At 45.0% G+C, this 24658-nt stretch overlaps 2 protein-coding genes across 3 annotated transcripts; one reads left to right on the top strand and one right to left on the bottom strand.

The window, feature by feature from the left end:
- Positions 1-62: 62 nt before the first annotated feature.
- LOC139376773 (COP9 signalosome complex subunit 1) lies at positions 63-8233 on the bottom strand. Of its 2 annotated transcripts, none has more exons than XM_071119690.1 (14): positions 7542-8233; positions 6161-6253; positions 5413-5594; positions 5088-5255; positions 4638-4773; positions 4317-4394; positions 4147-4207; positions 3777-3862; positions 3455-3549; positions 3229-3334; positions 2916-2996; positions 1752-1889; positions 1348-1482; positions 63-717 (listed from the first exon to the last, which is right to left on the bottom strand). In XM_071119690.1, exons 1-14 carry the CDS (start codon positions 7572-7574, stop codon positions 643-645), a joined length of 1467 nt encoding a protein of 488 aa, XP_070975791.1. In that variant the 5' UTR covers positions 7575-8233; the 3' UTR covers positions 63-642. The 2 variants fall into 2 exon arrangements, with proteins under 2 accessions (XP_070975791.1, XP_070975792.1); XM_071119691.1 differs by having other exon boundaries at positions 6161-6279; positions 7542-8212.
- A 38-nt stretch (positions 8234-8271) lies between these two features.
- Positions 8272-23123, top strand: LOC139376774 (RFNG O-fucosylpeptide 3-beta-N-acetylglucosaminyltransferase). Its single transcript, XM_071119692.1, has 9 exons — positions 8272-9245; positions 10273-10913; positions 18864-18912; positions 19128-19230; positions 20088-20241; positions 20403-20488; positions 20651-20816; positions 20974-21059; positions 21335-23123. The coding sequence occupies exons 2-9, from the start codon at positions 10365-10367 to the stop codon at positions 21399-21401; spliced, it is 1260 nt and encodes a 419-aa protein (XP_070975793.1). The 5' UTR covers positions 8272-9245; positions 10273-10364; the 3' UTR covers positions 21402-23123.
- The last annotated feature ends 1535 nt before the right edge of the window (positions 23124-24658 follow it).

Here is a 24658-nt window from a genome sequence, read left to right as displayed (position 1 = left end):
TGGCTTATTGTGCAACTGGTAAACAAAGGTATATTGTGAGAAGACAAAAGTCCTGACCAAGCTTCCGATTATCATACACATTTATTTTAAAATCAGATCTTGTGGACATTGGTTCTGAAGTGTGTGTTCTGTTAATTTCTTAATGGATGTATCACATCAATCATGAGAAAGAAAAGAAAGAAAGAGAAAAGTGCATCTTAGGAAAAAGAGGACAGTACTGTGACGCGACTGAGCGCCACTCAACTCTAAACACTCACAGCCTCTCCAATACAACATTAACACACTCAGGTTGCTCATCAAGTATCTCCACAGACTACCACTGTTCACCTCCCACATGACCAGAGTCCTTTGTGCATCCAAAATGGCTCCCTTATTCCCTATTTCGTGCACTAGTTGACCAGAGCTCTATAGGCCCTGGTCAAAAGTGGTGCACTATATAGTGAATAGGGGCACCATTTAAGACACAGCCTATTGAAGTTGACGTCTCAGTATTTTTCTTTCTGCAGGCAAAAGATGCAGCACTGAGTCAGCAGGAGGAGGGGGATCCTCAGATGGGGGGGGGGGGGGGGGTGCTAGGTCCCCCTGGCAGATCCCCCCCCTGACATGGTAACTTCCTGTAAGACAGAGGTCTCATGGGAATGTTCACATGTTGGTGCTCATTCGTGATTGGCTGTTGGCAGAGTTGAGTTCGCCTTGGCTGCCCTCCCTGGGAGGAGACTGGAGAGAGGGAGGGAAAAGGGAGGAGAGAAAAATAAGGTTGAGTGGTTGACATCCTCTATAAGCAAAGACAAGGGGGAAAACCTCCTTCTCATCCTGCATTCTGATGCCTTTACCAGTCTTCAGACATAAGAACATACAGTATATGTATCAAAAGGAAAACGTACCAAGCATACAATATAAAAAGTGTTGCAACTATTCTCTGGTACTGTAAGATCATGACAAACTGGGGAGAGAGGGACAGACGACAGAGATTCCTCCTCTGAATCAAAGGCATTTTATTTCAGAGCCAATGATGTGTGGAAATGAGCAGTAGTGGATGGCTGAGAGGAACAGAGATGAGGAGGAGAGGGGGAGGACGGCCTGTAGAAAAGACAGGTGGACCAGAGGTCAACGAGATAGAATGAAAGGAAGACAAAGCGGATATGGGAAAAGGGAAAGAGAGAAAGGAGATGATTAGATGGCGGCACTGATAGGGAGGCTGAGTGAGGCAAGGATGTCAAAATAAAGAAAGAAATAGCAGTTCTGAGAGATATCCATATCCTAAAGGTAAAAGGCAAGGGGGGGGCAAGATAGATGAGTAGAGAGAGCAGCCTGAAAACCCCAGGGAGACCCTGTGTGCAGAGGTACCTTGACGTGTATCTGGTTGCGCAGCACAGCAGCTCGCAAGATCATGGCTTTGGCTCGCCTCTGGAACTCCTTGCCCATGTGGATAGACTTCTCAAATGTGTGGCTCCGCTGGTCCACGTCACGCGCATACAGGATCTGGGATGAGGAGGGAGAGTATTTCATAGTCTCTTTGTACATAAATGTGCTTGGCATCTCAAAGAGAGAAGGGAGGAGAGAGAGGCTGGGGATAAGAGCGCTGTGGCAAACCATTTGGGTCACTGTCAAATCAACATCCCATGCTGTATTATAAGATTATAAACTGTTAAACAATGAAAGAGTGATCGGAGCTCATCTAGTGTGAGTGAGAGAGCTAGGGGGTGGGGTGTATATGTGACTTGACTCTTGAGTGTGTGTGTGTGTGTTACCTTGCTGTGGGAGTCTATGCGTGCATTGATAAGTCCCTCCAGTATGAGCTGGGTGAGTTCGTCTTCCAGAGCTAGCACCGTGGTGTTGAAGGCCTGGGCCATCTTAGTCATGTCTGCAGACACGTACGGGCTGAAGTACTGCAACACACACACACACACACACGTTAACATCTTAGTCATACATGCAAATGAAAAGTAGAGACTGAGGTACTGCACACGCATGCATGACCCTCGCCACTACACAAAAAAAAAGAAGTGTACATTACAGCAAACACACACATTAATACTGGGGAGAGAGAACCTGCTCTGAATGTTAATGATCCCCAAATCAAACTATTTTGATTACATATTTATTATTTACAATCTAAATAACACCAGCGTAACTCACACCCTCCAACAAGTATCCTAACCATCATTCCACTGCAGTAAAACAGAAAAAGGAGACCAAGAGGTCAAGCAGAAGAACAATGTCTAATTTAGGGCATGATATTAAATAACATTAGCAAAACAACCATTTTAGGTGCCATACTTCACCTGCTAGTCCAGTTAACGGTCAGAAGTAGTGATCTATAGAAGGAATAGGGTGCCATTTGGAATGCAACCCCTGTAGATGTTTGACCCCAGGAGTCAGTGTCATTCAGACACATTTCCTCAGCTAAATGTACTATTGATTGCTGCCTGAGCTAGAAGTGACAGATTTTCATGTGAATATTCTAGAATCCGCATACGTTGATATGATGGTTATTATAACAATATGTGCGCAGAGGCATTTACACCTCCATTTCTCACATAATTAATTTTACAGACACAAAAAGATCCCACCATGTCGAACAAACAAGTTGTCTGTCAGCATTTTCAAAAATTGGACCGAAACGGTCACTTTTTTTAAATTTACAGTATGACTTTACTCGCATAAAAACTGTGGATGGAAACGTGGTTAGAGAGAGAAAGGTTTTGTATCCGATTCTTTCCCCCAGACGCAACGATTTCCTATTTATTTTTTTACGACTATGGGGGATTGACTAATTGACTATTCAAACCCATCCGTAGTTGTGAGTATATAAGGAAAACAACAGAATACTCTGGATGTCCATGATGTTCAGTATTATATGGGAGTACTGGAGGAAAAGTGTTCCTGTCCCCAGTCTCACCTGTCCGTCTCACCTGTATAAGGGCTCTGTTCCTGATCAGTGTGTAGAGGGTCAGTACGTGGGGGGCCAGGTACATGTCTAACAGCAGGTTATCCTGAGAAATAAGAAAGGCAGTCTGCATTTAGGACAGGTTTCAAATATGTGTTATCAACATAATGAAAATACAGCACTAGGAAAATACATCATAGCTAAGAAATCATGTTACTTGGTTCTTACTTCGTTGAATTCCCGTTTTCAAATTATTTGCTACCCATTTTATGTTTTTCACATCAATGTAATCATTGGATCGATTGATAATCATAGATCATTAATTAGATCAATCTCACCTTGATCTCATCCAGCATTTTGAGACAGGAAGCGTACTTTGACTCATAGAACTTAAAGATGATGTCACGGACCTGAGGCTCCAACTCTAAGAATAATTTAAAGGAGCTGGGAGGACATAAAATACATGAATAGAGTATTGTGGATGGTAACACAGCTCGGTCAGTTACATGAAAAACCATACACCATTTATACAAAAGATACACAGGCGTTTGCGCGCTCACACACCTGCTTGAGATTACGTTCTTCTGTAGCTCCTGTCTGTCGAAGGTGGCGAGGGCACACATCCCTCCGTACACAGCTACATTGCTGGGGGACAGGAGCTGGACACACAATACAGGAGGTTGGTACAACGCCAACAGAATTTTTTTTAAATATTAGAATTTGTCAAGCAGCAATCGTCTTTACAATTGTCCAAGTACCCTTGTCCTAGTTGTTGTTGCCTTCCCAATTGTTGATAAACAATACACAAATTATCACAGAACAACACAGGGAAGTCACAGACATCACCTTTAAAGTACTACACAGATAGGCAGGCAGACTGACTAACCTCAGCGAAGTCACAGTGGTCGAAAGAGGCCAGCAGGAAGCACTTGGCTGCTTGTTTGTACTTTCTGGAGGCCAGCTCAGCTAGGCCTGGGGGACAGTGACAGATATACAGACGTGGAGGAGGAGGAACAAGGAGAAAGAATGAGAGGTCAAATGAACCGGAGTGTGGGAAGAGAACTTTGTAATCTAATCAAAGCAGAAGGGGGTTTAAAACAAATGCATTTTCATTGAAACAAAACATTAGCATGAGTGTCTGCACCTGTTGAAGATTGGCATCTGTTAGTGAGTTGTATACCTTCTAGAGAACAACAGGTGAAAACACTTACAGTATGTACATCTCTTTTTAGAACAACAAAGAGTGAGTGAATTACCTGCAGCACATTTTAATTTGGTGAGGACTGACTGACTCTGGCAATCTCTCTCCCCTCTTTGCTGAAACAAAAATAAAGATATTCCCTCAATAAAGATGGACACACGTCTGTGTTTTTTTTAAGACAGTAGAGGACTTATGCTCTCTGGCTCAGAGGAACCTATGACTTACCTCTGCTATCTCCGGAGTGGATTCAGCTTTGCTCACATAGCTAAGGACGTGGGACCAGTTCTGGAGGTAGACGCTAACCTGATAGATGAAAACAGTAAACTCAGTAAGAAAGCCTGTAGGACACATATCAATATCGCCCTCTAGTGCTAGTCATTGAAGTTAATCACATCACAGAGAAAGGAAGAGGCTGAGAACAAGTGAGGCTGAGAGAGAACGAAAGAGGAATATAGCCCTTCTGCCCTCCAGACTTTACATCAGGATTAAGAGCATTGACCAAAAAACTAGGACCACTAACTGTCATTATGATAAATGATGACATACCTTGATGACATTAAGACACATGTTTATGACATGCTTGGCGCTAGTGCAGTAGTCTCGGGCTCGGGAGTAGCACTTAAGGGCGTTGCTGAGATCACCGCAGTCCAAGTAGTGGTCCCCAAGGTCATCATGACCCCTCCTGAGGTGAAAGAAATTATTATAGAGAGCGTTTGGGCCAGTACCAGAGAGGAAGAAAGGCCAGGAAAGAACAATTCAGATCCTCCCCTTAAACCTGAGCAAAGCACTATGCAGAATCACTGATCCACAAATAAATATTCCATTCCAAATGACCTTACATTAAAAAACGACTACTACTAGTCAACTACTCAGTGATTACTTCAAGATCTGCAAACAGACGCAGCACATTGCTCAGGCCGATCCTCTTGGAGGTGAGGATTACCCAATCGGTTTATTATCTACTTGATGCTAACAACCGTAGCGTCTCCCACCCACCTGATGCTCTCTTTGATGGAGTTGCCTTTGTAGTTCTTCAGGTCAGTGTCCAATTTCTCCAGTTTGAGCAGGGCCTTTTTCCTGGTCGACTCGGCCCACGCTGTGTCCAGAGGAGGGGGTTCAACTGCCCCGCCCTCCACCGCAGCATCTGGAGCCCCCTGGACCTCTCTGAACACACACACACTCGAATCAATCAAACACTCAACAAAAACAAAAAGCACTTTCCAAACCAACAATGAAAAATAACATACTATGTACTAGTAGTATTGTTGTACCTTCTCTGTGCTATGCTGGAGGGTACTAGGCTATGCTGTGATACACCTACCTGGTGGCCTCTGTGAGCTTGCGGTGGATCTCCTCGTACACGTCTACGTTGAAGGTCCTGTGGACAAAAGACAGGGCCATCTTCAGGGCCTCGGCACGGAGCTGGGGACAGTGCTCTGCGATGAACTGCAGCCTCTCAATACGCATCAGACCACAGTAGCTGGATGCATATTGCTCCAGGTCCTAGAGAGAGGGAGACAAAGACACACACATACTTCAGTGGGACAAAAGCCTAAACATGTTGATTTTTCACTCAAGTCTGCATTTCTATTTATTAAGGATCCAAACATTAACGCACTTACATTACACATAAAACAGTACATCATATAACATTACTACACCACTACATATCTACAATACAACATGTATAATACCACCACACAACATTATTTGTATGCTCGTGTTTGTGTGTGTCTCCTCACAGTCCCTGCTGTACCATAAGGTGTACTTTTATCTGTTTTAAAATCTGATTATACTGCTTGCATCAGTTACCTGATGTGGAATAGAGTTCCATGTAGTCATGGCTCTATGTAGCACCTACCATATTCTGTTCTGGACTTGGATATTGTGAAGAGACCTCTAGTGGCATGTCTTGTGGGGTATTCCACTTCTACAGATTCCTTTGATTTCAGTTTAACATTTAAATAGCAGTAGAAATGTCATTTGTGTGGTATTTGAGTCCCATCTACAAGAAACAAGCCCGCCTTTACAATGCCAGTAGGGGGAAATTCTGGATAGATAGACCATACCAGCGTGGGGTTTTCCACCACATAGTTGACATCTGGTGCATTCTGCTGGTCCTCCTGTGGGTCAGCATCTATCTGCATGGGCTCAACAACCCCCTGAAGAAGAGCGAACATACAGGTAACTGCCAAAATAAAAGAAACACCAACATAAAGTGTCTTAATAGGGTGTTGGGCCACCACGAGCTGCCAGAACAGCTTCAATGCTACAAGTGTCTGGAACTCTATTGGAGGGATGCGACACCATTCTTTCACGAAAATGTCATAATTTGTTGTTTGTGGATGGTGATGGAAAACTGTCTCATGTGCCGCTACAGAACCTCCTAAAATTTGGGCGGCAGGTAGCCAAGTGGTTAGAGCTTTGTAGTAACCGAGAGGTTGCAAGCTTGAATCCCCGAGCTGACATGGTAAAAATCTGTCGTTCTGCCCCTGAACAAGGCAGTTAACCCACTGTTCCTAGGCCGTCATTGAAAATAAGACTTTTCAATGACGGCCTAGTTAAATAAAGGTCAAATAAAAAAAAATGGGTTGAGATCAGGTGACTGACAAACACACTTTAAACCCCCTTTGCTCTTTTGAGACCCCCTCTTTCAAAGTCACAGATATCTTCTTCTCGCAATGATAGCCAAAATAACCGGCAATTTTTATGCATGACCCTAAACATGATGGGATGTTAATTGACTAATTAACTCAGGAACCACACCTGTGGATGCACCTGCTTTCAATATCATTTGTAACCCTGATTTTATCAAGTGTTAACTGCCAAAATAAAGATATCTGTACATACTGTTGACAAGTGTCATAGCAGCGTGGCACAATGAGGGGAATACTGACAGTCTGCAACCAGGTTACCAAGGTAATAAATAGCCATACATACACGACACTCCCACAATAGACAGATCGCTCATGTCCCACTGGATACTTACATTGGAGACACAATGTACATGTGTTGCTGAACAAAATTAAAAAGGGATGGCTAAACTACTACTAGCTGGATAACAGGTCAGTCAACTAACTACAATAACAGAGAACTAGCTAGTTAGCATGACTGTCAAAGTGCCTGAATAAACCATAAATGACCAGCGAACAGTTTCCTGGGGTGCACCTTTCTATTTTTTTTTGTCATTCTAACATCTAGTCAGTTGGTATAGAATAACAGTGAATGGAAATATAACGCTGTAGAGTTAGCTATATGAACTTACTAAAGTTAGCCTAGCTAGTTAGCTTGCCAGTACTGCTAGCGGCCCAAGCTACTCCCGATGTATGCAAGGCTTGCGTGTTTATCCGAGTACCCACCGTCCCAGTTAAGCGCGAGGAAAGCCTTCTCCACGTGCATACCCGCATACCGTTTTTGTGTAAACATGCATCAAAATAGATTCATTATTACCTGAAAGTTGAATACTTGCACGGGCAAAGGCATCTTTCACGGTTTGTGACGTTCAGCGGCAGACAGGAAGAAGCGAAGCGAGACGGATAACTGGGACCAAAATCTGTCTTCTCCAGCAGGTGGCGTTTTTCCCGCTGATCAAGGGAGGAGTTGTTGTATGGAGATCAATGAGTGTCGAATTTAGTTAACAAAAAAGTAATGTCTTGTTTTCTACTTGAGGCTTATTTGATCGAATATACGTTTGGTAATGCTTACGTTGTTACGAGTGTACTGATATAAGTAGGATACATGATATCCTGCCAAGTTTGAGAAAAAAAACACTTTATATCGGATTTGTGCCTGTTATCACACTCGTATCTGTCCTCTCATTGGCTAGAATTGTCCCACCTGATCTTGCCTTCTCCAGACTGCCTTCCATTTCTGAAGACATTTATTGTCATTGTTGGAGCAGCCAGTCGATTAACTGGTCGATATGGTCCCGTGTTTCAGTTGGTAGAGCATGGCGCTTGCAACGCCAGGGTTGTGGGTTTTATTCCCATGTGGGACCAGAAAAATGTACAATGTATCCACTCGCTACTGTAAATAGCTCTAGATAAGAGTGTATTTTAAATGACTAAAATGTAATATGATGGATAATCTGAGTCTACAGCAACAAACAACGGCTCGCTATCACATCCGGGGCATGGGTTCACAGGGCTCTTTACGTAATGACGTCAGCGCTGCTCCAGATGTGTCGGAGGCAGTGTTATTGCAGCGTTCAAATCAACGCCGAACTCGGAAAAATACGAGGTCAAACATTGACGTCAGTTATATTCAGGTTGAAAATTCGGAATTATAGAAAGAGGCCCGATATTCCCAGATCGATTTTTACCAATGGGAGATCGTTTGTTTCCGAGTTCCCAGTTGTTTTGAACGTGGAATATTTCTATCAACAAAAAAACAGTTGCAAACTGATGGTAATTTGTATAGAAAGATACAACTAGTTCAGATATTAAAAATGAATTACTCAATTATAAATTATAACAATTTATTTGAGGTCACCCTTGGGATGAATACGTTTAAAAAAAAAAAACTTTGTCACACTAGTTGGCTAAGCCTACAGGAGGGATTTTGCCGCGAGTTGTTTTGTCTGACAACTTTTTCCATTGCCAGCACAAAATAGGCTACGAGAGCCTACAACATCCAGAGCGAAAATAGCAACACAGTGGCGACCCCAACAGCTGTAGCCTACTACACTACAGGGACATTTAATTTGCAAGGCCAGGTCAGCATCAACCAGAGGGCGCTCAGTTTCAGAGGATTTGCGTTTGGAGCGAGAATCACACAGTAGGTGATTTGAGAAGAATCCGAGAAACAGAGGTCGTTTATAATCGCAATAGAAACAAATGACGTTGTTTGACTCGCTTGCACTTGACTTGATGAGTGCACAGCTAGGCTTCTTAATCGCGGTCGAATAGAGAAAGCGGGCTGCTGATGGTTAAAATCTGAGCCCAATCAAATCATAGTCAAGACGAGGAGACAAAAAAAAGAGAAGATCGTTGAGTATAAAAGCGTCTGGAAACCCTGTATTGTATTTTAATTTTCTTTGATCAGATTCTGTTCACTTAATTCATTTTTGGTGACCAGTTCCGTTCCCCTGGTGTTTTGTTGCTGCATTTGGGAGGAGGCACATCGGATTAAAAACGTGATTTATTTTGTTTCCATGTAAGTATAAGGCATTTTCGTGATCACAGAATAAGTGTTTTAAGTAATTCGTCATAAACAGGGGTTTTCATATATATATTTTTTTGACTGAACACTCTTGCCTTTCTTTTGTTTACCGTAGGACAGCCTATAGACCCGTATGTGCACGACATGCACACGGAACAACTCCTAAACATCCCCGTAAACTTTAAAGTTACCTTTATAAAACCCAATAATGTTGGTTAATCGAGTTGTTGTTTTCATACATTTGTTGTGGACTCTACAGTTAAATGACCGAGCCCACAGCAGTCAGACCTGTTTCTATTGGCAGTGACCCAATCTGGCAGATTTGCATCTACCAGATTTGCAGATTTGCATAATCCCAAACCAGGCACCAAAATATGAAATGTTATGCATTATGTTTATTTATTTATTTTTCCCCTGTAAATTATGTATAACTCCTTCATAAACCATACCATCCTTCATGCTATATCCACATAGCTGTGCTGAGAGCTCATATTTTACTAAGGGTGCTAATTTTAGTAAAGAAAAAAGGGTTTGATTACATCCCTCTGCTTCCTACAACTGACATCTGCTACTGGTTGAGGTATCATTGCCTCTGAAAATAGCAGCAAACAGGAAATTGCTCACACACTGAAGGTAAATCTGTCAATTAAATGTGACCTGTATAAACTGACTGGCAAATGGAAGGGCATGAGTGACAATGTGCCAAGAGGAGAACTTCCAGACTTTACAGGTCTGCCATTTAAGAGGGACTCAATCAGAATGTGTATAGAGTTGTACAGTGAAATCTTGGCCCTTTTATTGATTTTTATTTTTTATTTCACCTTTATTTAACCAGGTAAGCAAGTTGAGAACAAGTTCTCATTTACAATTGCGACCTGGCCAAGATGCAGAAACGGACTAGTCTGTCTGGCACCCAGGGTAGAGTAAACCCATGCAGGAGCCAGTATCCATACACTCAGATTAGGTTTTCAAGTGTGTCACTGTCATCTTATTATGCGGGGGGGTGGTGATGTCTCCTCAGGTTCCTGTGTGATGTCATAAAGATGGGACAGGGTGGAGTGGGAAGCAAAGCTGGCGCCGGGGGCTGAAAGGCCCCTCCAGCAGCCAATCAGGATGCATGTCTCCTCGATGGGTGTCAGCAAGTTCTGCTTTCTGTTCTCCCTGGCCCTCTGTGCCCTCCTGCTGCTCCTCATCCCTGCCCTCCAGCCCTCACAGCATCAGGGGGACCTGCCTCAACCCCGGGCCCACACCAAGCCTGCCCGGGCGGGCACAGGTGCTAGCAAAAACCCCCAGCACCCTGGAGGTCTGGTGGTCCCTCTCCAGGCAGATGTGGGGAAAGTGACAGTGGGAAATTATGGGATTGATGGTGGATCTATAGGGCAGGGCACTCCCAGAGAGACCAAGAGGACTGGGGATGGGGACTGGGTGTATACAGCTGGTCGAGGTGACACCCAGGGCAATGGGAAGCATACAGACTCTCAGACAGGGCCGAAGGAGGACTTCCTCCACAGAGCTGGAGTTGTGGTGGGGGCTGGAGGGTCTCGGTCCAGGACCCCTCTAGAGCTGAAAGACATTTTCATAGCGGTGAAGACCACCAGGAAGTACCACAAGTCCAGACTGGATTTGCTGTTCCAGACCTGGGTGTCCAAAGCCAAAGAACAGGTAGGGAGGAACACAAACACACGCATACAGACACACACACACACACACACACACACTCAAGTCTGAACTTGGCAGTGGTTCAGATGCAGCCTATGGCCCTGGATAAGGGTATTTGTTATGTCATAACCCCTGCAGGTTATGTTTTGTCGACATGGTAGATCATCTCATTTGTCTTGTACTGTTAGCAAGACCTCCAGACAGGGCATGTTTCTAGAGTACACAAGGACTCCTTCCCCTCTCTCTGTTCTCCAAGCAGCTGTAGTAACAGTAAAGAGTGAACATAATTTCTAGCGCCATGGGCTGCATGTCACTGCAACTACACTGCAGGTCCATTTCTCTTAAGAGTTGACTGTACTCCTTCAACAAGGGTTTGACTATCATATAGAACATGGAAGTGGAGGAAATGTGCTGTATTGGCAAATTCTGGTTTAAGATTCTATCCCAGTGAACACAAGATTTTGAAAATATTTATTTTCAACATCTTTCCAATGTCTTCATGTGCTCATAGGGATGGTTTTAGCCATAGGGCAGCAGGTAGCTTAACAGTTAGAGCGTTGGGCCAGGAACCAAGAGGTCGCTGGTTTGAATACCCCAGCCGACAAGGTAAAAAAATCTGTCGACATGCCCTTGAGCAAGGCATTTAAACCTAATTTGCTCAAGGGATGTCATGAAACTATGGCTGACACTTTAAAACAACACATTTCACTGCACCTATCCAATACAAAACTTTTTTGTTGTTGTAGCCAATACTGCAGATCCATGCCCCCATGCTGGCCCACATCTGGGTTTCCTATTGCTATTACAAAAGTAGAGACATCTGGGACATTGCAGATACCCAGTTCACTCCCTGTCAGCACAGAGCTCAAGCACTTGGAACTCATCTCAGAAAAACATCTCAACCATTAAATAAACAACTTCTCCCCCCTTGGCAAGAGTATCAGCTCCTGTGGTTCAGAATGACGAGATGTGCGTCAAGAGCATAAAGGCCAGTTGGAATCAATTGACTGCTTGGATCGGGTTCTATAACGATTTTAACAAACCACATGCGTAACTCATCTTGATGAATTGATGCCAAGCCATCTTATTGGCTCTTCTGCTCTTCTGTTGGTCTTGTGGTTGTTTGGTGTGATATTGGGTGTTTCCTCATCTGCACGGTTAGAATCCTCCACTAAAGCAATGGTTGATGTTCAGTGGAGCCATAAAGTAAAACTGAAGCAGATTCTCTGAGATGAGAAGTCCATGTGTTCTCCACCCCTCATAACCTCAGCTACTATGGCCCAATCCTAACGTATTGTCCCATCCGTGCATGATTTATGCTTAAGTTTGAGTTACCTGTATCTCTGGCTGGGATTCAGTGATCTGTATATACAAGACCATAATGAGACAGATGCTGGGGTTGAGAGTCGAATCAAATCAAATTTGATTTGTCACATACATATGGTTAGTATATGTTAATGCGAGTGTAGCGAAATGCTTGTGCTTCTAGTTCCGACAATGCAATAATAACCAACGAGTAATCTAACCTAACAATTTCACAACAGCTACCTTATACACACAAGTGTAAAAGGATGAAGAATATATACATAAAGCTATAGAAATGAGTGATGGTACAGAACGGCATAAGCAAGATGCAGTAGATGGTATCGAGTACAGTATATACATATAAGATGTGTAATGTAGGGTATGTAAACATTATATTAAGTGGCATTGTTTAAAGTGGCTAGTGATACATTTTTTACATGTATGGCAGCAGCCACTCAATGTTAGTGGTGGCTGTTTAACAGTCTGATGGCCTTGAGATTGAAGCTGTTTTTCAGTCTCTCGGTCCCTTCTTTGATGCACCTGTACTGACCTCGCCTTCTGGATGATAGCGGGGTGAAGAGGCAGTGGCTCGGGTGGTTGTTGTCCTTGATGATCTTTATGGCCTTCCTGTGACATCGGGTGGTGTAGGGGTCCTGGAGGGCAGGTAGTTTGCCCCCGGTGATGCGTTGTGCAGACCTCACTACCCTCTGGAGAGCCTTACGGTTGTGGGCGGAGCAGTTGCCGTACCAGGCGATGATACAGCCCGACAGGATGCTCTCGATTGTGCATCTGTAAAAGTTTGTGAGTGCTTTTGGTGACAAGCCAAATTTCTTCAGTCTCCTGAGGTTGAAGAGGCGCTGTTGTGCCTTCATCACCACACTGTCTGTGTGGGTGGACCATTTCAGTTTGTCCGTGATGTGTACGCCGAGGAACTTAACTTTCTACCCTCTCCACTACTGTCCCGTCGATGTGGATAGAGGGGTGCTCTCTCTGCTGTTTCCTGAAGTCCACGATCATCTCCTTTGTTTTGTTGAGTGTGAGGTTATTTTCCTGACACCACACTCCGAGGGCCCTCCCCTCCTCCCTGTAGGCCGTCTCGTCGTTGTTGGTAATCAAGCCTACCACTGTAGTGTCGTCTGCAAACTTGATGATTGAGTTGGAAGCATGCATGGCCACGCAGTCGTGAGTGAACAGGGAGTACAGGAGAGGGCTCAGAACACACCCTTGTGGGGTCCCAGTGTTGAGCATCAGCGGGGTGGAGATGTTACCTACCCTCACCACCTGGGGTCGGCCCGTCAGGAAGACCAGTACCCAGTTGCACAGGGCGGGGTTGAGACCCAGGATCTATGGTACTATGATGTTAAATGCTGAGCTGTAGTCGATGAACAGCATTCTCACATAGGTATTCCTCTTGTCAAGATGGGTTAGGGCAGTGTGCAGTGTGGTTGCGATTGCGTCGTTTGTGGACCTATTGGGGCGGTAAGCAAATTTGAGTGGGTCTAGGGTGTCAGGTAGGGTGGAGGTGATATGGTCCTTGACTAGTCTCTCAAAGCACTTAATGATGACGGAAGTGAGTGCTACGGGGCGGTAGTCGTTTAGCTTAGTTACCTTAGCTTTCTTGGGAACAGGAACAATGGTGGCCCTCTTAAATCATGTGGGAACAGCAGACTGGGATAAGGATTGATTGAGCATGTCTGTAAACACACCAGCCAGCTGGTCTGCGCATGCTCTGAGGATGCGGCTGGGGATGCTGTCTGGGCCTGCAGCCTTGAGAGAGTTAACACGTTTAAATGTCAGTGGCACTGTATTGTCCTCAAAGCGAGCAAAGAAGTTGTTTAGTCTGTCTGGGAGCAAGACATCCTGGTCCGCGACGGGACTGATTTTCTTTTTGTAATCCGTGATTGACTGTAGACCCTGCAACATACCTCTTGTGTCTAAATTGTGACTCTACTTTGTCTCTATACTGACGCTTAGCTTGTTTGATTGCCTTGCGATGGGAATAGCTACACTGTTTGTATTTGGTCATGTTTCCGTCACCTTGCCCTGGTTAAAAGCAGTGGTTCGCGCTTTCAGTTTCACGCAAATGCTGCCATCAATCCACAGTTTCTGGTTTGGGAATGTTTTAATAGTTGCTGTGGGTACGACATCGCCAATGCACTTGCTAATGAACTCGCTCACCGAATCAGCATATTCGTCAATGTTGTTGTTTAATGCAACAGCGGAACATTTCCCAATCCACGTGATCGGTATGTGCAGCGTATGGAAGTGTTCTCGCGCGGGCCTGTATGTGGTTGTAGACCCTGGGCCACCAGAGGGTAGAAGTTCCTGGGCAACCAGAGACTAGAGGAGAGCAGGAGATGTGTGCAGGAGGAACACACTGCTGTGTTTGCTCTCTCTCTGTGCAGGAATTTCTGCCCACCCCCACCACCCACCATTTAGAAGGCTGGAGGGCAGGAGGAATCTGTGGGAGCAAGGCTGGTTGAACTGGGAAGAAAAGGGGTGGGGGACAGCAATTCCAGAGAGAGAGAGCAAACACAGCAGTGTGTTCCTCCTGCACACGTCTCCTGCTCTCCTGTAGTCTCTGGTTGCCCAGGAACTTCCTCCCTCTGGGGGCCCAGGGTCTACCACCACAGGAGGAATGAGAGATGTGTTTAGGGGATAAGTCAGAGGGAGGGGTAAGTGGGGAGAATTCTCTGGTGTTATCCTTCTCCAAACACAGAGGCCTGTATGGGAGGCTGTAGAATATAGATCAACATTCCCCACACAGGGCTCTATGGGAGGCTGTAGAACAGGGATGGGTGACTCCAGTCCTTGGGGGCCTAATTTTGCCCCAGCCTCAGCTAACACACCTGACTCCAGTAATCAACTGGAGGCTGTAGAATTTATTATAGATCAACAGGCAAAATAGCACAGCTGGTGAGAACTGTGTCATAGGGTAGAACCATAACCTAGTATATTATAGCAAGATACCCATGTGTTAAATGGTGTGTAGCGTTGAATTGTAGGGGTAGGCTGTGTGAGTGAAGGGGTAGGCTGTGTGAGTGAAGGGGTAGGCTGTGTGAGTGAAGGGGTAGGCTGTGTGAGTGAAGGGGTAGGCTGTGTGAGTGAAGGGGTAGGCTGTGTGAGTGAAGGGGTAGGCTGTGTGAGTGAAGGGGTAGGCTGTGTGAGTGAAGGGGTAGGCTGTGTGAGTGAAGGGGTAGGCTGTGTGAGTGAAGGGGTAGGCTACTTCATACTATTTTTTTCCATAGCCAACATACATCACGTATTAACATACTTTCACACTTATGCTTATTTCACAAGTACTATTTTAGAATGTCCTGTCACACACATTTCCTAGGTGGCAAAGGTCTGGATGGATATAGTCATTTATCGGTGTAGTAACAAACCCCCACCTCGCAACCCCAAACTGTTCACACAACTCTTGCTGGTGGAGAGAACATGTTTCTTGCAATTCTACACATTTTGCATTGGGCAGAGAATTGTTTTTGCTGTTATAAAGCACATTTTCTGTAATTCTACACATTTTGCATTGGGCAGAGAATTGTTTTTGCTGTTATAAAGCAAATTTTCTGTAATTCTACACATTTTGCATTGGGCAGAGAATTGTTTTTGCTGTTTTAAAGCAAATTTTCTGTAATTCTACACATTTTGCATTGGGCAGAGAATTGTTTTTGCTGTTTTAAAGCTATTTTTCTGCAATTCTACACATTTTCCCATGTCTTACTTGTGTTTAAATGATACCAGGGGTCGAAGCTCGACCCCATTCTGAGTCTGGACTGTTGTTCGCCAGTTGATTATGGGGGATATAGGGTGACTGGTTCATATCCTGGGTCTGTTCTGGGCCTATAAAACAGATCAGTAGTGAGGCCCTTCAAGACAAAGAGTTCCAGTGTTCAGCTGCACATTAACAGGACCAAACACACTGGCCCAATTTGCTTAGTAACTAACGTCACAGCTCAATTTGTGTTGACATAAAAATACCCTATCTCCCAGGCAGCTCCAGGGGGTGCATCCCAAATGGCACCCTATTCTCTTTGTAATGCACTACAGGCCCTGGTCAAAGTAGTGCACTATATAGGAAATGGGGTGCAATTTGGGACACAGACCAGGAGAGGAGTGTTCAAAGACCGCATTGTGCCACCGTTCCACTGTGTGTCTACTTTCTAATGGCCACCTGCACAACTATTCACTAAAATAACAAGTGTGACCACCGCTACTGTTCTGACCATTGGCTCAGACAGGTATAGGGCATTGGCCTAGTTCTCAGTCTTTTAGGTCAACAATTTTTTTTTTATTTTATTTTTTTATTTTTTTTTTGAATTTTACCCATTTTTCTCCCCAATTTCGTAGTATCCAATTGTTGTAGTAGCTACTATCTTGTCTCATCGCTACAACTCCCGTACGGGCTCGGGAGAGACGAAGGTTGAAAGTCATGCGTCCTCCGATACACAACCAACCAAGCCGCTGCTTCTTTAACACAGCGCACATCCAACCCGGAAGCCAGCCGCACCAATGCGCCGGAGGAAACACCGTGCACCTGGCCACCTTGGCTAGCGTACACTGCGCCCAGCCCGCCACAGGAGTCGCTGGTGTGCGATGAGACAAGGAAACCCCTACCGACCAAGCCCTCCCTAACCCGGGCGACGCTAGGCCAATTGTGCGTCGCCCCACGGACCTCCCGGTCGCGGCCGGTTACGACAGAGCCTGGGCGCGAACCCAGGACTCTGATGGCACAGCTGGCGCTGCAGTACAGCGCCCTTAACCACTGCGCCACCCGGGAGGCCATAGGTCAACAATTTAACACAACATTTTTTTTTTTAACTAGGCAAGTCAGTTAAGAACAGATTCTTATTTAAAATGATGGCCTAGGTTGAGCCACTCTAAGGAAAATGTTATGAGCCTCAGTTAAGAGCAGCAGCTGGGTAGTTCCACTCATTTATAGATCATATGGATGTGTCAGGCTCATCAGTTGTTTTACTGTTTGGAAATCAAGAGGGTTTAAAGAGTAGTGGGATCTACAGACAGACAGGCCTCTGATTGGTGTATGGGGTCAAATAGAATGGGCTTTCAACAGACATTCTGGCTCATGTGAGGTTTATGGAGTAGTATGAAGTTGCTCCTAATTCCAAGACACTGATCTAAGGTCAGTTTTGTGTTTTCCTCACTAGTGGTTAAGGTTCAGAATAATGGTGGGCTGATCCTAGGTCTGTGACTATGGGCAACGTATACCTGGAGTGGAGTTTAAAGGATGCCTGCTGGGTTTATTTGGACCTGTTAAAACCCTATGAGGGGAGTCCGTGAGAACACAAAGCAGCCATTTCTCTTTAGCTCCAGTCTTGCTGAGTGAACACGAGGCTAACCTTCTCTCCATATATGTGGAGAGATTTCTCTGGAAAGAAAAGAAGACATGGAACCACACTGAGTCACAGCTTTAGTCTCTGAGTATTTCAAATGTGGAAACTATTCTAGGAATCCTTCTACAGTGTTCATAATAGAGCTGTTGGAAAATGACTTACGGGAGGGAGGGAAGAAAGGTACTGTAGATTGAAGGGATTGGAGGCTTTCTCCTGCACGGTGTAGCAGCTTTGAATGAACTGGAGTAGAACCAGGGTATCTTGAAGTGTTTTAACAAGATGTTATCACTTTTCTCGTGTGTGACTTTTTGCGCATTTGTGTTGTTTTAACAGCCTGTCAGAGAATTTACACCATCTACAGTGAGCCAGAATAGCCCCAGGCTTGCAGGTTGACTTAACATGGTAGAAATCTGTTTAAAACTTCAGCCAACGGGCCCCGGCAACCACACTGCCTCCGGGCCCCGGCAACCACACTGCCTCCGGGCCCCGGCAACCACACTGCCTCCGGGCCCTGGCAACCACACTGCTCTCCAGGCCATTTATGCCCTGCTGGCTGGCCAGGGATCTGCTGAGTTGCCAGGGTGACTGGGTCCTCCCCTCTTTGATCAGGGAAGGTCTTTGTTTGCCTGGCATGGTCTGGCTCGTCCTGGTGGTGTGTGTGTGTGTGTGTGTGTGTCACATGCCTGTGGTGTCCTGTGTAGTTTTCCACCAGTCCTGGCACGGATGCCCAGCATCTCCCAGGGCACACAGGAAAGAGAGGGCATGCCACCGGGCACGAGGCAGGGAGGAGACAACTGGAGGATAAAAGAAGGGGGGATGAGGGAGGGAGGGAAGAAAGATGAAAAGGGGACAGAGGGATAGAAAGTGAAGGCATGCCACTGGGCACGAGGCAGGCGGGCAGCAGGGAGGGAGGGAAAGAATAAATGACAGGAGGAAGGGAGGGGTAACAGACAATTAGGAGAGAGAGGAGGAAAGGAAAGAGGGAGCATGCCATAGTTGAGGCGAGCAGGGTAAAGGGGAGGAGGGGGACTGAGTGCCAGGGAGAATGGGCCCAGTGTTGTTTGAGTTAGCATAGTCTGGTTATTGTTTTAACCAACTGCTTCACTCCATGAATCAGCAGTATAGGTCTAGGACATGGAGGCCTCATTGTGCAAGCCACATTTTTGATCTCTCTTCCCTCTCCTCTCTCTTTTGCTCTCTCTCGTTCTCTCTGTCTTGTGTGTGAGGGGGGTGTATACGTGGAAACAAACTTAGTGTTAACAAATCTCTCTCTCTCTCTGTTTGTCTCCTCAAGACCTTTATATTCACTGATGGGGAGGATCAGGAGCTGAGGAGGAGAGCAGGTCAGTCTACACTCTAATAGGTGGATACTGGAAGTACAAATAGGAGAGCAATTATTGTGTCACTGTACCTTCTTAAATGTAACTATTTATCAAATGTGATTGGAGTTCTTAGAAAGACTTGTAATATGTTATCAGGCATATGTGTATTTGATACCCTAGCATTACTGTCTCAGTAGTACGATAAGTAGACTCAACATCCTCATCTTTTCTCTCAGGGGCTAATGTCGTCAACACCAACTGTTCAGCAGCACACACGCGGCAGGCCCTGTGCTGTAAGATGTCTGTGGAATATGACAAGTTCATCGAGTCGCAGAGGAAGTGAGTCTTGAAATACTTTACCTTACTTCCTGCTATTCACCATCACATTGCATGCTAAGAACATAACTATAGATTCAGTTCTTCATTATTTGGCCAATAGGAAGCCAATTCAGAAGTTAGTTTGTTCTCCTACCCTGATCAGGGAGGCCAAGTAGTCCCACTGAGCCGCTCAGTTTCAGAAGACTGCCTGTCTTATGTAAAGAAATATTTATCTTTCTTTACTGGTGAGAAGAGGAAAGGCCTATTTTGAGAATACATCTCACGCATATGTCTTAGATTCTGTGTGTTTAGTTAAGGAGGTCAACAGATTGATAGGACTGTATGTCTCCACGTACAGTAGCTCTGGCAAGCACAGATTGTAGTAACACACTGGCCTATTTGGCTCCCGAGTGGCGCAGCAGTCCGTCAGCACTGCATCTCAGTGCTAGAGGCGTCACTACAGACCCTGTTTCGATCCCGGGCTGTATCACAAGCGGACGTGATCGGGAGTCCCATGGGGTGATGCACAATTGGCCCAGTATTGTCTGAGTTAGGGGAGGGTTTGGCTGGGGTAGGCCGTCATTGTAAAATTTGAATTTGATCTTAACTGACTTGCCTGGTTAAAGGTTAAATAAAAACAGTGAAAATATGGACACATTTGTTCCAGTCCCATGTACTATATATGATACTTTATGAGCTGCTATACATTCCAATGAACACCATCATTGTCGTGATGATAACAACACCTTAACATGTCAGTAACACTTAATACAATTTATTTGTAATAACTTTATAATAACTGTATTAATGTAATAACTTGCATCTCTCTCTGTCCTCCCCCCTCCCTCCCTTTCTATTCTCTCTCCTCCTTCTCCCAGATGGTTCTGCCATATGGATGATGATAACTATGTGATTGTACCCAGTCTGCTAAAGCTGCTGTCCTCCTTCCAACACACCCAGGATGTTTACCTGGGCCGGCCCAGCCTCGACCACCCCATAGAGGCTGCAGAGAGGGTCAAGAGTGATGGATCTGTGAGTACACCCTGTCTGTTTGTCTGTCTCTTTCTCCAGACCATCCTTCTCTCTCCCTCCATCCCTTCCATCTCGGTCGTTCTGTCTATGCCTCCCTTCCTGTCTCTCTCTTTATCTCTCTCCCTTACTCCTGACCTCTGACCCTTGTTTTCTTCTCCTAGGTGTCAGTGAAGTTCTGGTTCGCTACAGGAGGTGCAGGGTTCTGTATCAGTCGTGGTCTGGCCCTCAAGATGAGTCCATGGGCTAGGTGAGTTTGAACAGTTCAACACTCTCAATGTTCTTCAGATGCACATATTATTGTAGCTGTTAAGCTATTAAGCCAAACTGTTTTGAGCAGTTCACTCACAACCTCACATCTTACCCCCCCTTTCTTTTCTTTTTCATCCTTTCCTGTCCTCCTCCTCCCTAGTCTGGGGAACTTCATCAGCACGGCAGAGAAGATCCGTCTCCCTGACGACTGCACTATCGGTTACATCATCGAGGCGCTGCTGGAGGTGACGCTGACACACACCCACCTCTTCCACTCCCACCTGGAGAACCTGCAGAGGCTGCCCACAGACACCGTGCTGGAACAGGTAGGGGTGGGGGGCTGTGTGTGTAGGAGGGGGTCTGTCTGTGAGAGAGAGAGATTGTCTACACACAAGTGTGTGGGTGAAAGAGAAAGAGACACCCTACTTTGTCTTTTGTCTGTGATGTATACAACAGATACCAATTGTTTGTGTGTGTGTCTAGGTCACTCTGAGCTATGGGGGTTTTGAGAACAGGAGGAATGTGGTCAGCATTGGAGGAGCCTTCTCCCTGGTGGAGGACCCCTCACGGTAATCAGACATTAACCCAACATCCACCCAGCATTCAGTAATGCACAAGACAATTACATGACACTGGTTTACTAAACCTCTGCCTCGGTGCAAAGTTTGCTCTAGCTGATTTGTGAATTACATGTAAATGGTTATCCCCTCTCTCTCCACCAACTCTTTTTCGTCTTACCATTTCCCTCACCCCCGGCATTGCTCATCTCTCCCTCTCTCTTCATCCATCTGCCCCCTCTCTCTTCCTCCCCTCCCTCTATCTCTCCGTCTCTCTCTCTCTCTAGGTTTAAGACTGTCCACTGCCTCCTCTACCCAGAGACTGACTGGTGTCCTAGTAAGGGTCACCATTGATGGCCACTAAAGTATATCTACAATACTTCCTACCAGCGTGGTTGACTGGTGTCCCTGTGTATGCTAGCTATATCATTGCCATGGAAAAATGACAATTTGGCCAAAGCAAAACCAGACTGGCACCCTGGCTAACCCAACAGAACCACTTCACTCAGATAAAATGGTTAAATGTCTGTGTGTCTTTGAGAGGAGACAAGCGGAGGTAAATGGAGTGAGGATCACTTTTGTCATGGTGGGGTGATGAAGAAATGCCCCACTACTCTTATCAGTACTGTACCCTCCACTCATCGCAGTAAGTTGTCGTCGCTGGCTGTTGCTGTGGCGATGTGTATCACCACTTGTTGCTTTAAATCCCAAACTCTAATCTTTTAGTATTGTGGTCGAGGGTTTTTTGAAGGAGTGTTAAGGTACTTAAATTACTGTTGAAAAGGTACCTTAAGATGCTGAACAGGGTGAAATGTTAAATGATTTGCTTTTAGTTCTAAACATTTACCGGACTGATGTTTTTTATACAAGAGCTCATGACCAGAAATCATCAGAGATGATTATCTGATATCAGTGTTACAGGAAGAGAGAGACCGTTTAAGTAATGAGTGAGAGACGTTTGTGCTAATGTAACGGAGTTAAGAATGTACCGTAAGCTGACTCCAAGGCTGGCTTGAAATGTCGCAGATGGAGCTATCCATTTGGATCTTTTTGTATAGCTCAATCGATTGGTACGTTGTCAAGGAGGTTGGTCACGTGTGTTTGCGAGCAGAGGATCACTAGTCGAAGCCCGGTATGGGGAGAGGGACAGTGGAGGAAGCTATACTGTTAGCTGCACGTCGGATTCACTTCACAGACTACCCTTGTGCCCCTCATGTCCTGAAGTTAATGTCTTACCAGAAGAGGTTTCAAACTGGTGTGTGTACATATGTGCAGGTTTGTGTGCAACCTAATAGTTTAACCACTCAATCCGAATGCTTTTAATATCTTATAGCCAAAGATGATACCAGTGCCTTATGTTTCAATCAACTAGACTTTGGAAATGCTTAAGAGCACATAATGAAAAATGAATTGAAGGCATGAAAGGGATCGTATGTGTGACAGTAGGAATTAAAACAAGTGTGCACCACACATATACACACAGCCCTGCAGTAACCAAAACAGACTCCTCTGAAGGTGAGCACATTATCCTAAAGATCATTCATTAGAACCCTTTGTTGCGTTTCCCCCAATACATGTTATTTCTCTGTCAAAAGGACTACACGTTTTGCACTCATCTCAATTCCCGTGTTTAATATCTCTGTGTATTAAAAGTTACATTCGTGTTGTTGACTCGTTGTAATGTGTGAGCTTGAGCTGGAAGTAGGTGTGTTTTACTGATGTCTCACATTCCTTTTTGCACGAAAACACTATATTCCAAATACAGAATCTGTCTTTCCCACTGCAGGTCAGTGGCTGAGAGAGAGGAGTCTGACTCAGATTCGAGTCAGGATGTGATATTTTTCCTCATCTTCTCCTGTCATCCGATTCACCATTGATGTATTATTTTGTTTAATAAAGCATAAAGCATGTTTTGCAGCATTACCAAACACTCCTCGCTGCCCTTTGCTTTACAGATTCATTGTTTTTTATCATTATACTTATTAAGACACTATTACCAACACAGTGATGTACAGGAGGACAGTGGAACAATGTTAATGGTGCTGAAATACACTGTCATGCTGTTTCTAGCTTCTAGCCACCTTTGCAGTGTTTTTTTGTGTGTTATTTCTTACAATATTTGCTCACAAAGTTTCTTGCATTATTATCTAAAGCCGGAAATAACTTTTGGATTTTAGATCTGCAGTCACTCACCTGCATTTCGACCAGAAATTCAACTTGAATTGGTTCCTTTGTTTGAATTTCCAGAGCGAATTCCATTAATTCCAGGGTCTGCCGCAAGACAACGTCGCCAGAGAAGAGGAATAAGAAGTGGGCTTTTAGTCAGACTCAGGTGGCATGCATACCATCCACCACTTCCGAGTATATTACTCAATAGCGTTCAGTCCCTGGACAATAAAATATATGAGCTCAGGGCAAGGATCTCTGTCCAGAGAGACATCAGGGACTGTAACATACTCTGTTTCATGGAATCATGGCTCTCTACGGATATACTGTCCCCATCCATTCAGCCAGCAGGGTCATCCATCCATTCCATGGACAAGAAGAAAGAAATCTAGATAAATAAAGGTGGTGTATGTTTCATGATTATCAAATTGTATTTATCACATGCGTCCTTACAGTGAAATGCTTACTTACAAGCGGTTAACCAACAATGCAGTTTTAAGAAAAATGCTTGATAATTAAAAAATAAGAAATAAAAGTAACAAATAATTAAAGGACAGCAGTAAATAACAATAGCGAGGCTATATACAGGGGGTACCGGTTAGTTGAGGTAATATGTACATGTAGGTAGATTTATAAAGTGACTATGCATAGACAATAAATAGAGAATAGCAGCAGTGTAGAAGAGAGGGGGGGGGCAAAGCAAATCATCTGGCTAGCCATTTGATTAGCTGTTCAGGAGTCTTATGGATTGGGAGTAGAAGCTGTTGAGAAGCCTTTTGGACCTAGACCTCCGGTACCACTTGCAGTGCGGTAGCAGAGAGGACAGTCTCTGACTAGGGTGGCTGGAGTCTTTGCCAATTTTTAGGACCTTCGTCTTGACACCGCCTGGCATGAAGCTTGGCCCCAGTGATGTACTGGGATATAACCACTACCCTCTGTAGTGCCTTGCGGTCAGAGGCTGAGCAGTTGCCATACCAGGCAGTGATGCCCTCGATGGTGCAGCTGTAGAACCTTTTGAGGATCTGAGGACCCATGCCAAATCTTTTCAGTGTCCTGAGGCGGAATAGGTTTTGTCGTGCTCTCTTCACGACTGTCTTGGTGTGCATGGATGATAGTTTGTTGGTGATGTGGACACCAAGGAAGGGCGGTATGGAAATTGGAGTGGGTTTAGGGTTTCTGGGATAATGATGTTGATGTTGATGTGGGCCATGACCAGCCTTTCATAGCACTTCATGGCTACAGTCGTGAGAGCTATGGTTCAGTAGTCATTTAGGCAGGTTACCTTCGTGTTCTTGGGCACAGGGACTATGGTGGTCTGCTTGAAACATGTTGATATTACAGACTCAGACAGGGAGAAGTTGAAAATGTCAGTGAAGACACTTGCCAGTTGGTAAACTCATCCTCGTACACGTCCTGGTAATCCGTCTGGCCCTGCGGCCTTATGA

The sequence above is a fragment of the Oncorhynchus clarkii genome, chromosome 20 (genome assembly GCF_045791955.1).
Source record: "Oncorhynchus clarkii lewisi isolate Uvic-CL-2024 chromosome 20, UVic_Ocla_1.0, whole genome shotgun sequence".
Lineage (NCBI taxonomy): Eukaryota > Metazoa > Chordata > Actinopteri > Salmoniformes > Salmonidae > Oncorhynchus > Oncorhynchus clarkii.
This window is presented reverse-complemented; position numbering and strand designations above follow the sequence as displayed.

Bases quoted from the DNA above. Each gene is read 5' to 3' on its own strand.
- LOC139376774 (XM_071119692.1), top strand. From the start codon at position 10,365: ATGCATGTCTCCTCGATGGGTGTCAGCAAGTTCTGCTTTCTGTTCTCC. The intron at 10,914-18,863 runs GTAGGGAGGAAC...TGTCTCCTCAAG, and splicing joins TGTCCAAAGCCAAAGAACAG to ACCTTTATATTCACTGATGG. The intron at 20,817-20,973 runs GTAGGGGTGGGG...GTGTGTGTCTAG, and splicing joins CAGACACCGTGCTGGAACAG to GTCACTCTGAGCTATGGGGG.
- LOC139376773 (XM_071119690.1), bottom strand. From the start codon at position 7,574: ATGCCTTTGCCCGTGCAAGTATTCAACTTTCAG. The intron at 1,890-2,915 runs GTGAGACGGACA...TGTGTGTTGCAG, and splicing joins GGAACAGAGCCCTTATACAG to TACTTCAGCCCGTACGTGTC. The intron at 1,483-1,751 runs GTAACACACACA...TCCTCATCCCAG, and splicing joins GCATAGACTCCCACAGCAAG to ATCCTGTATGCGCGTGACGT.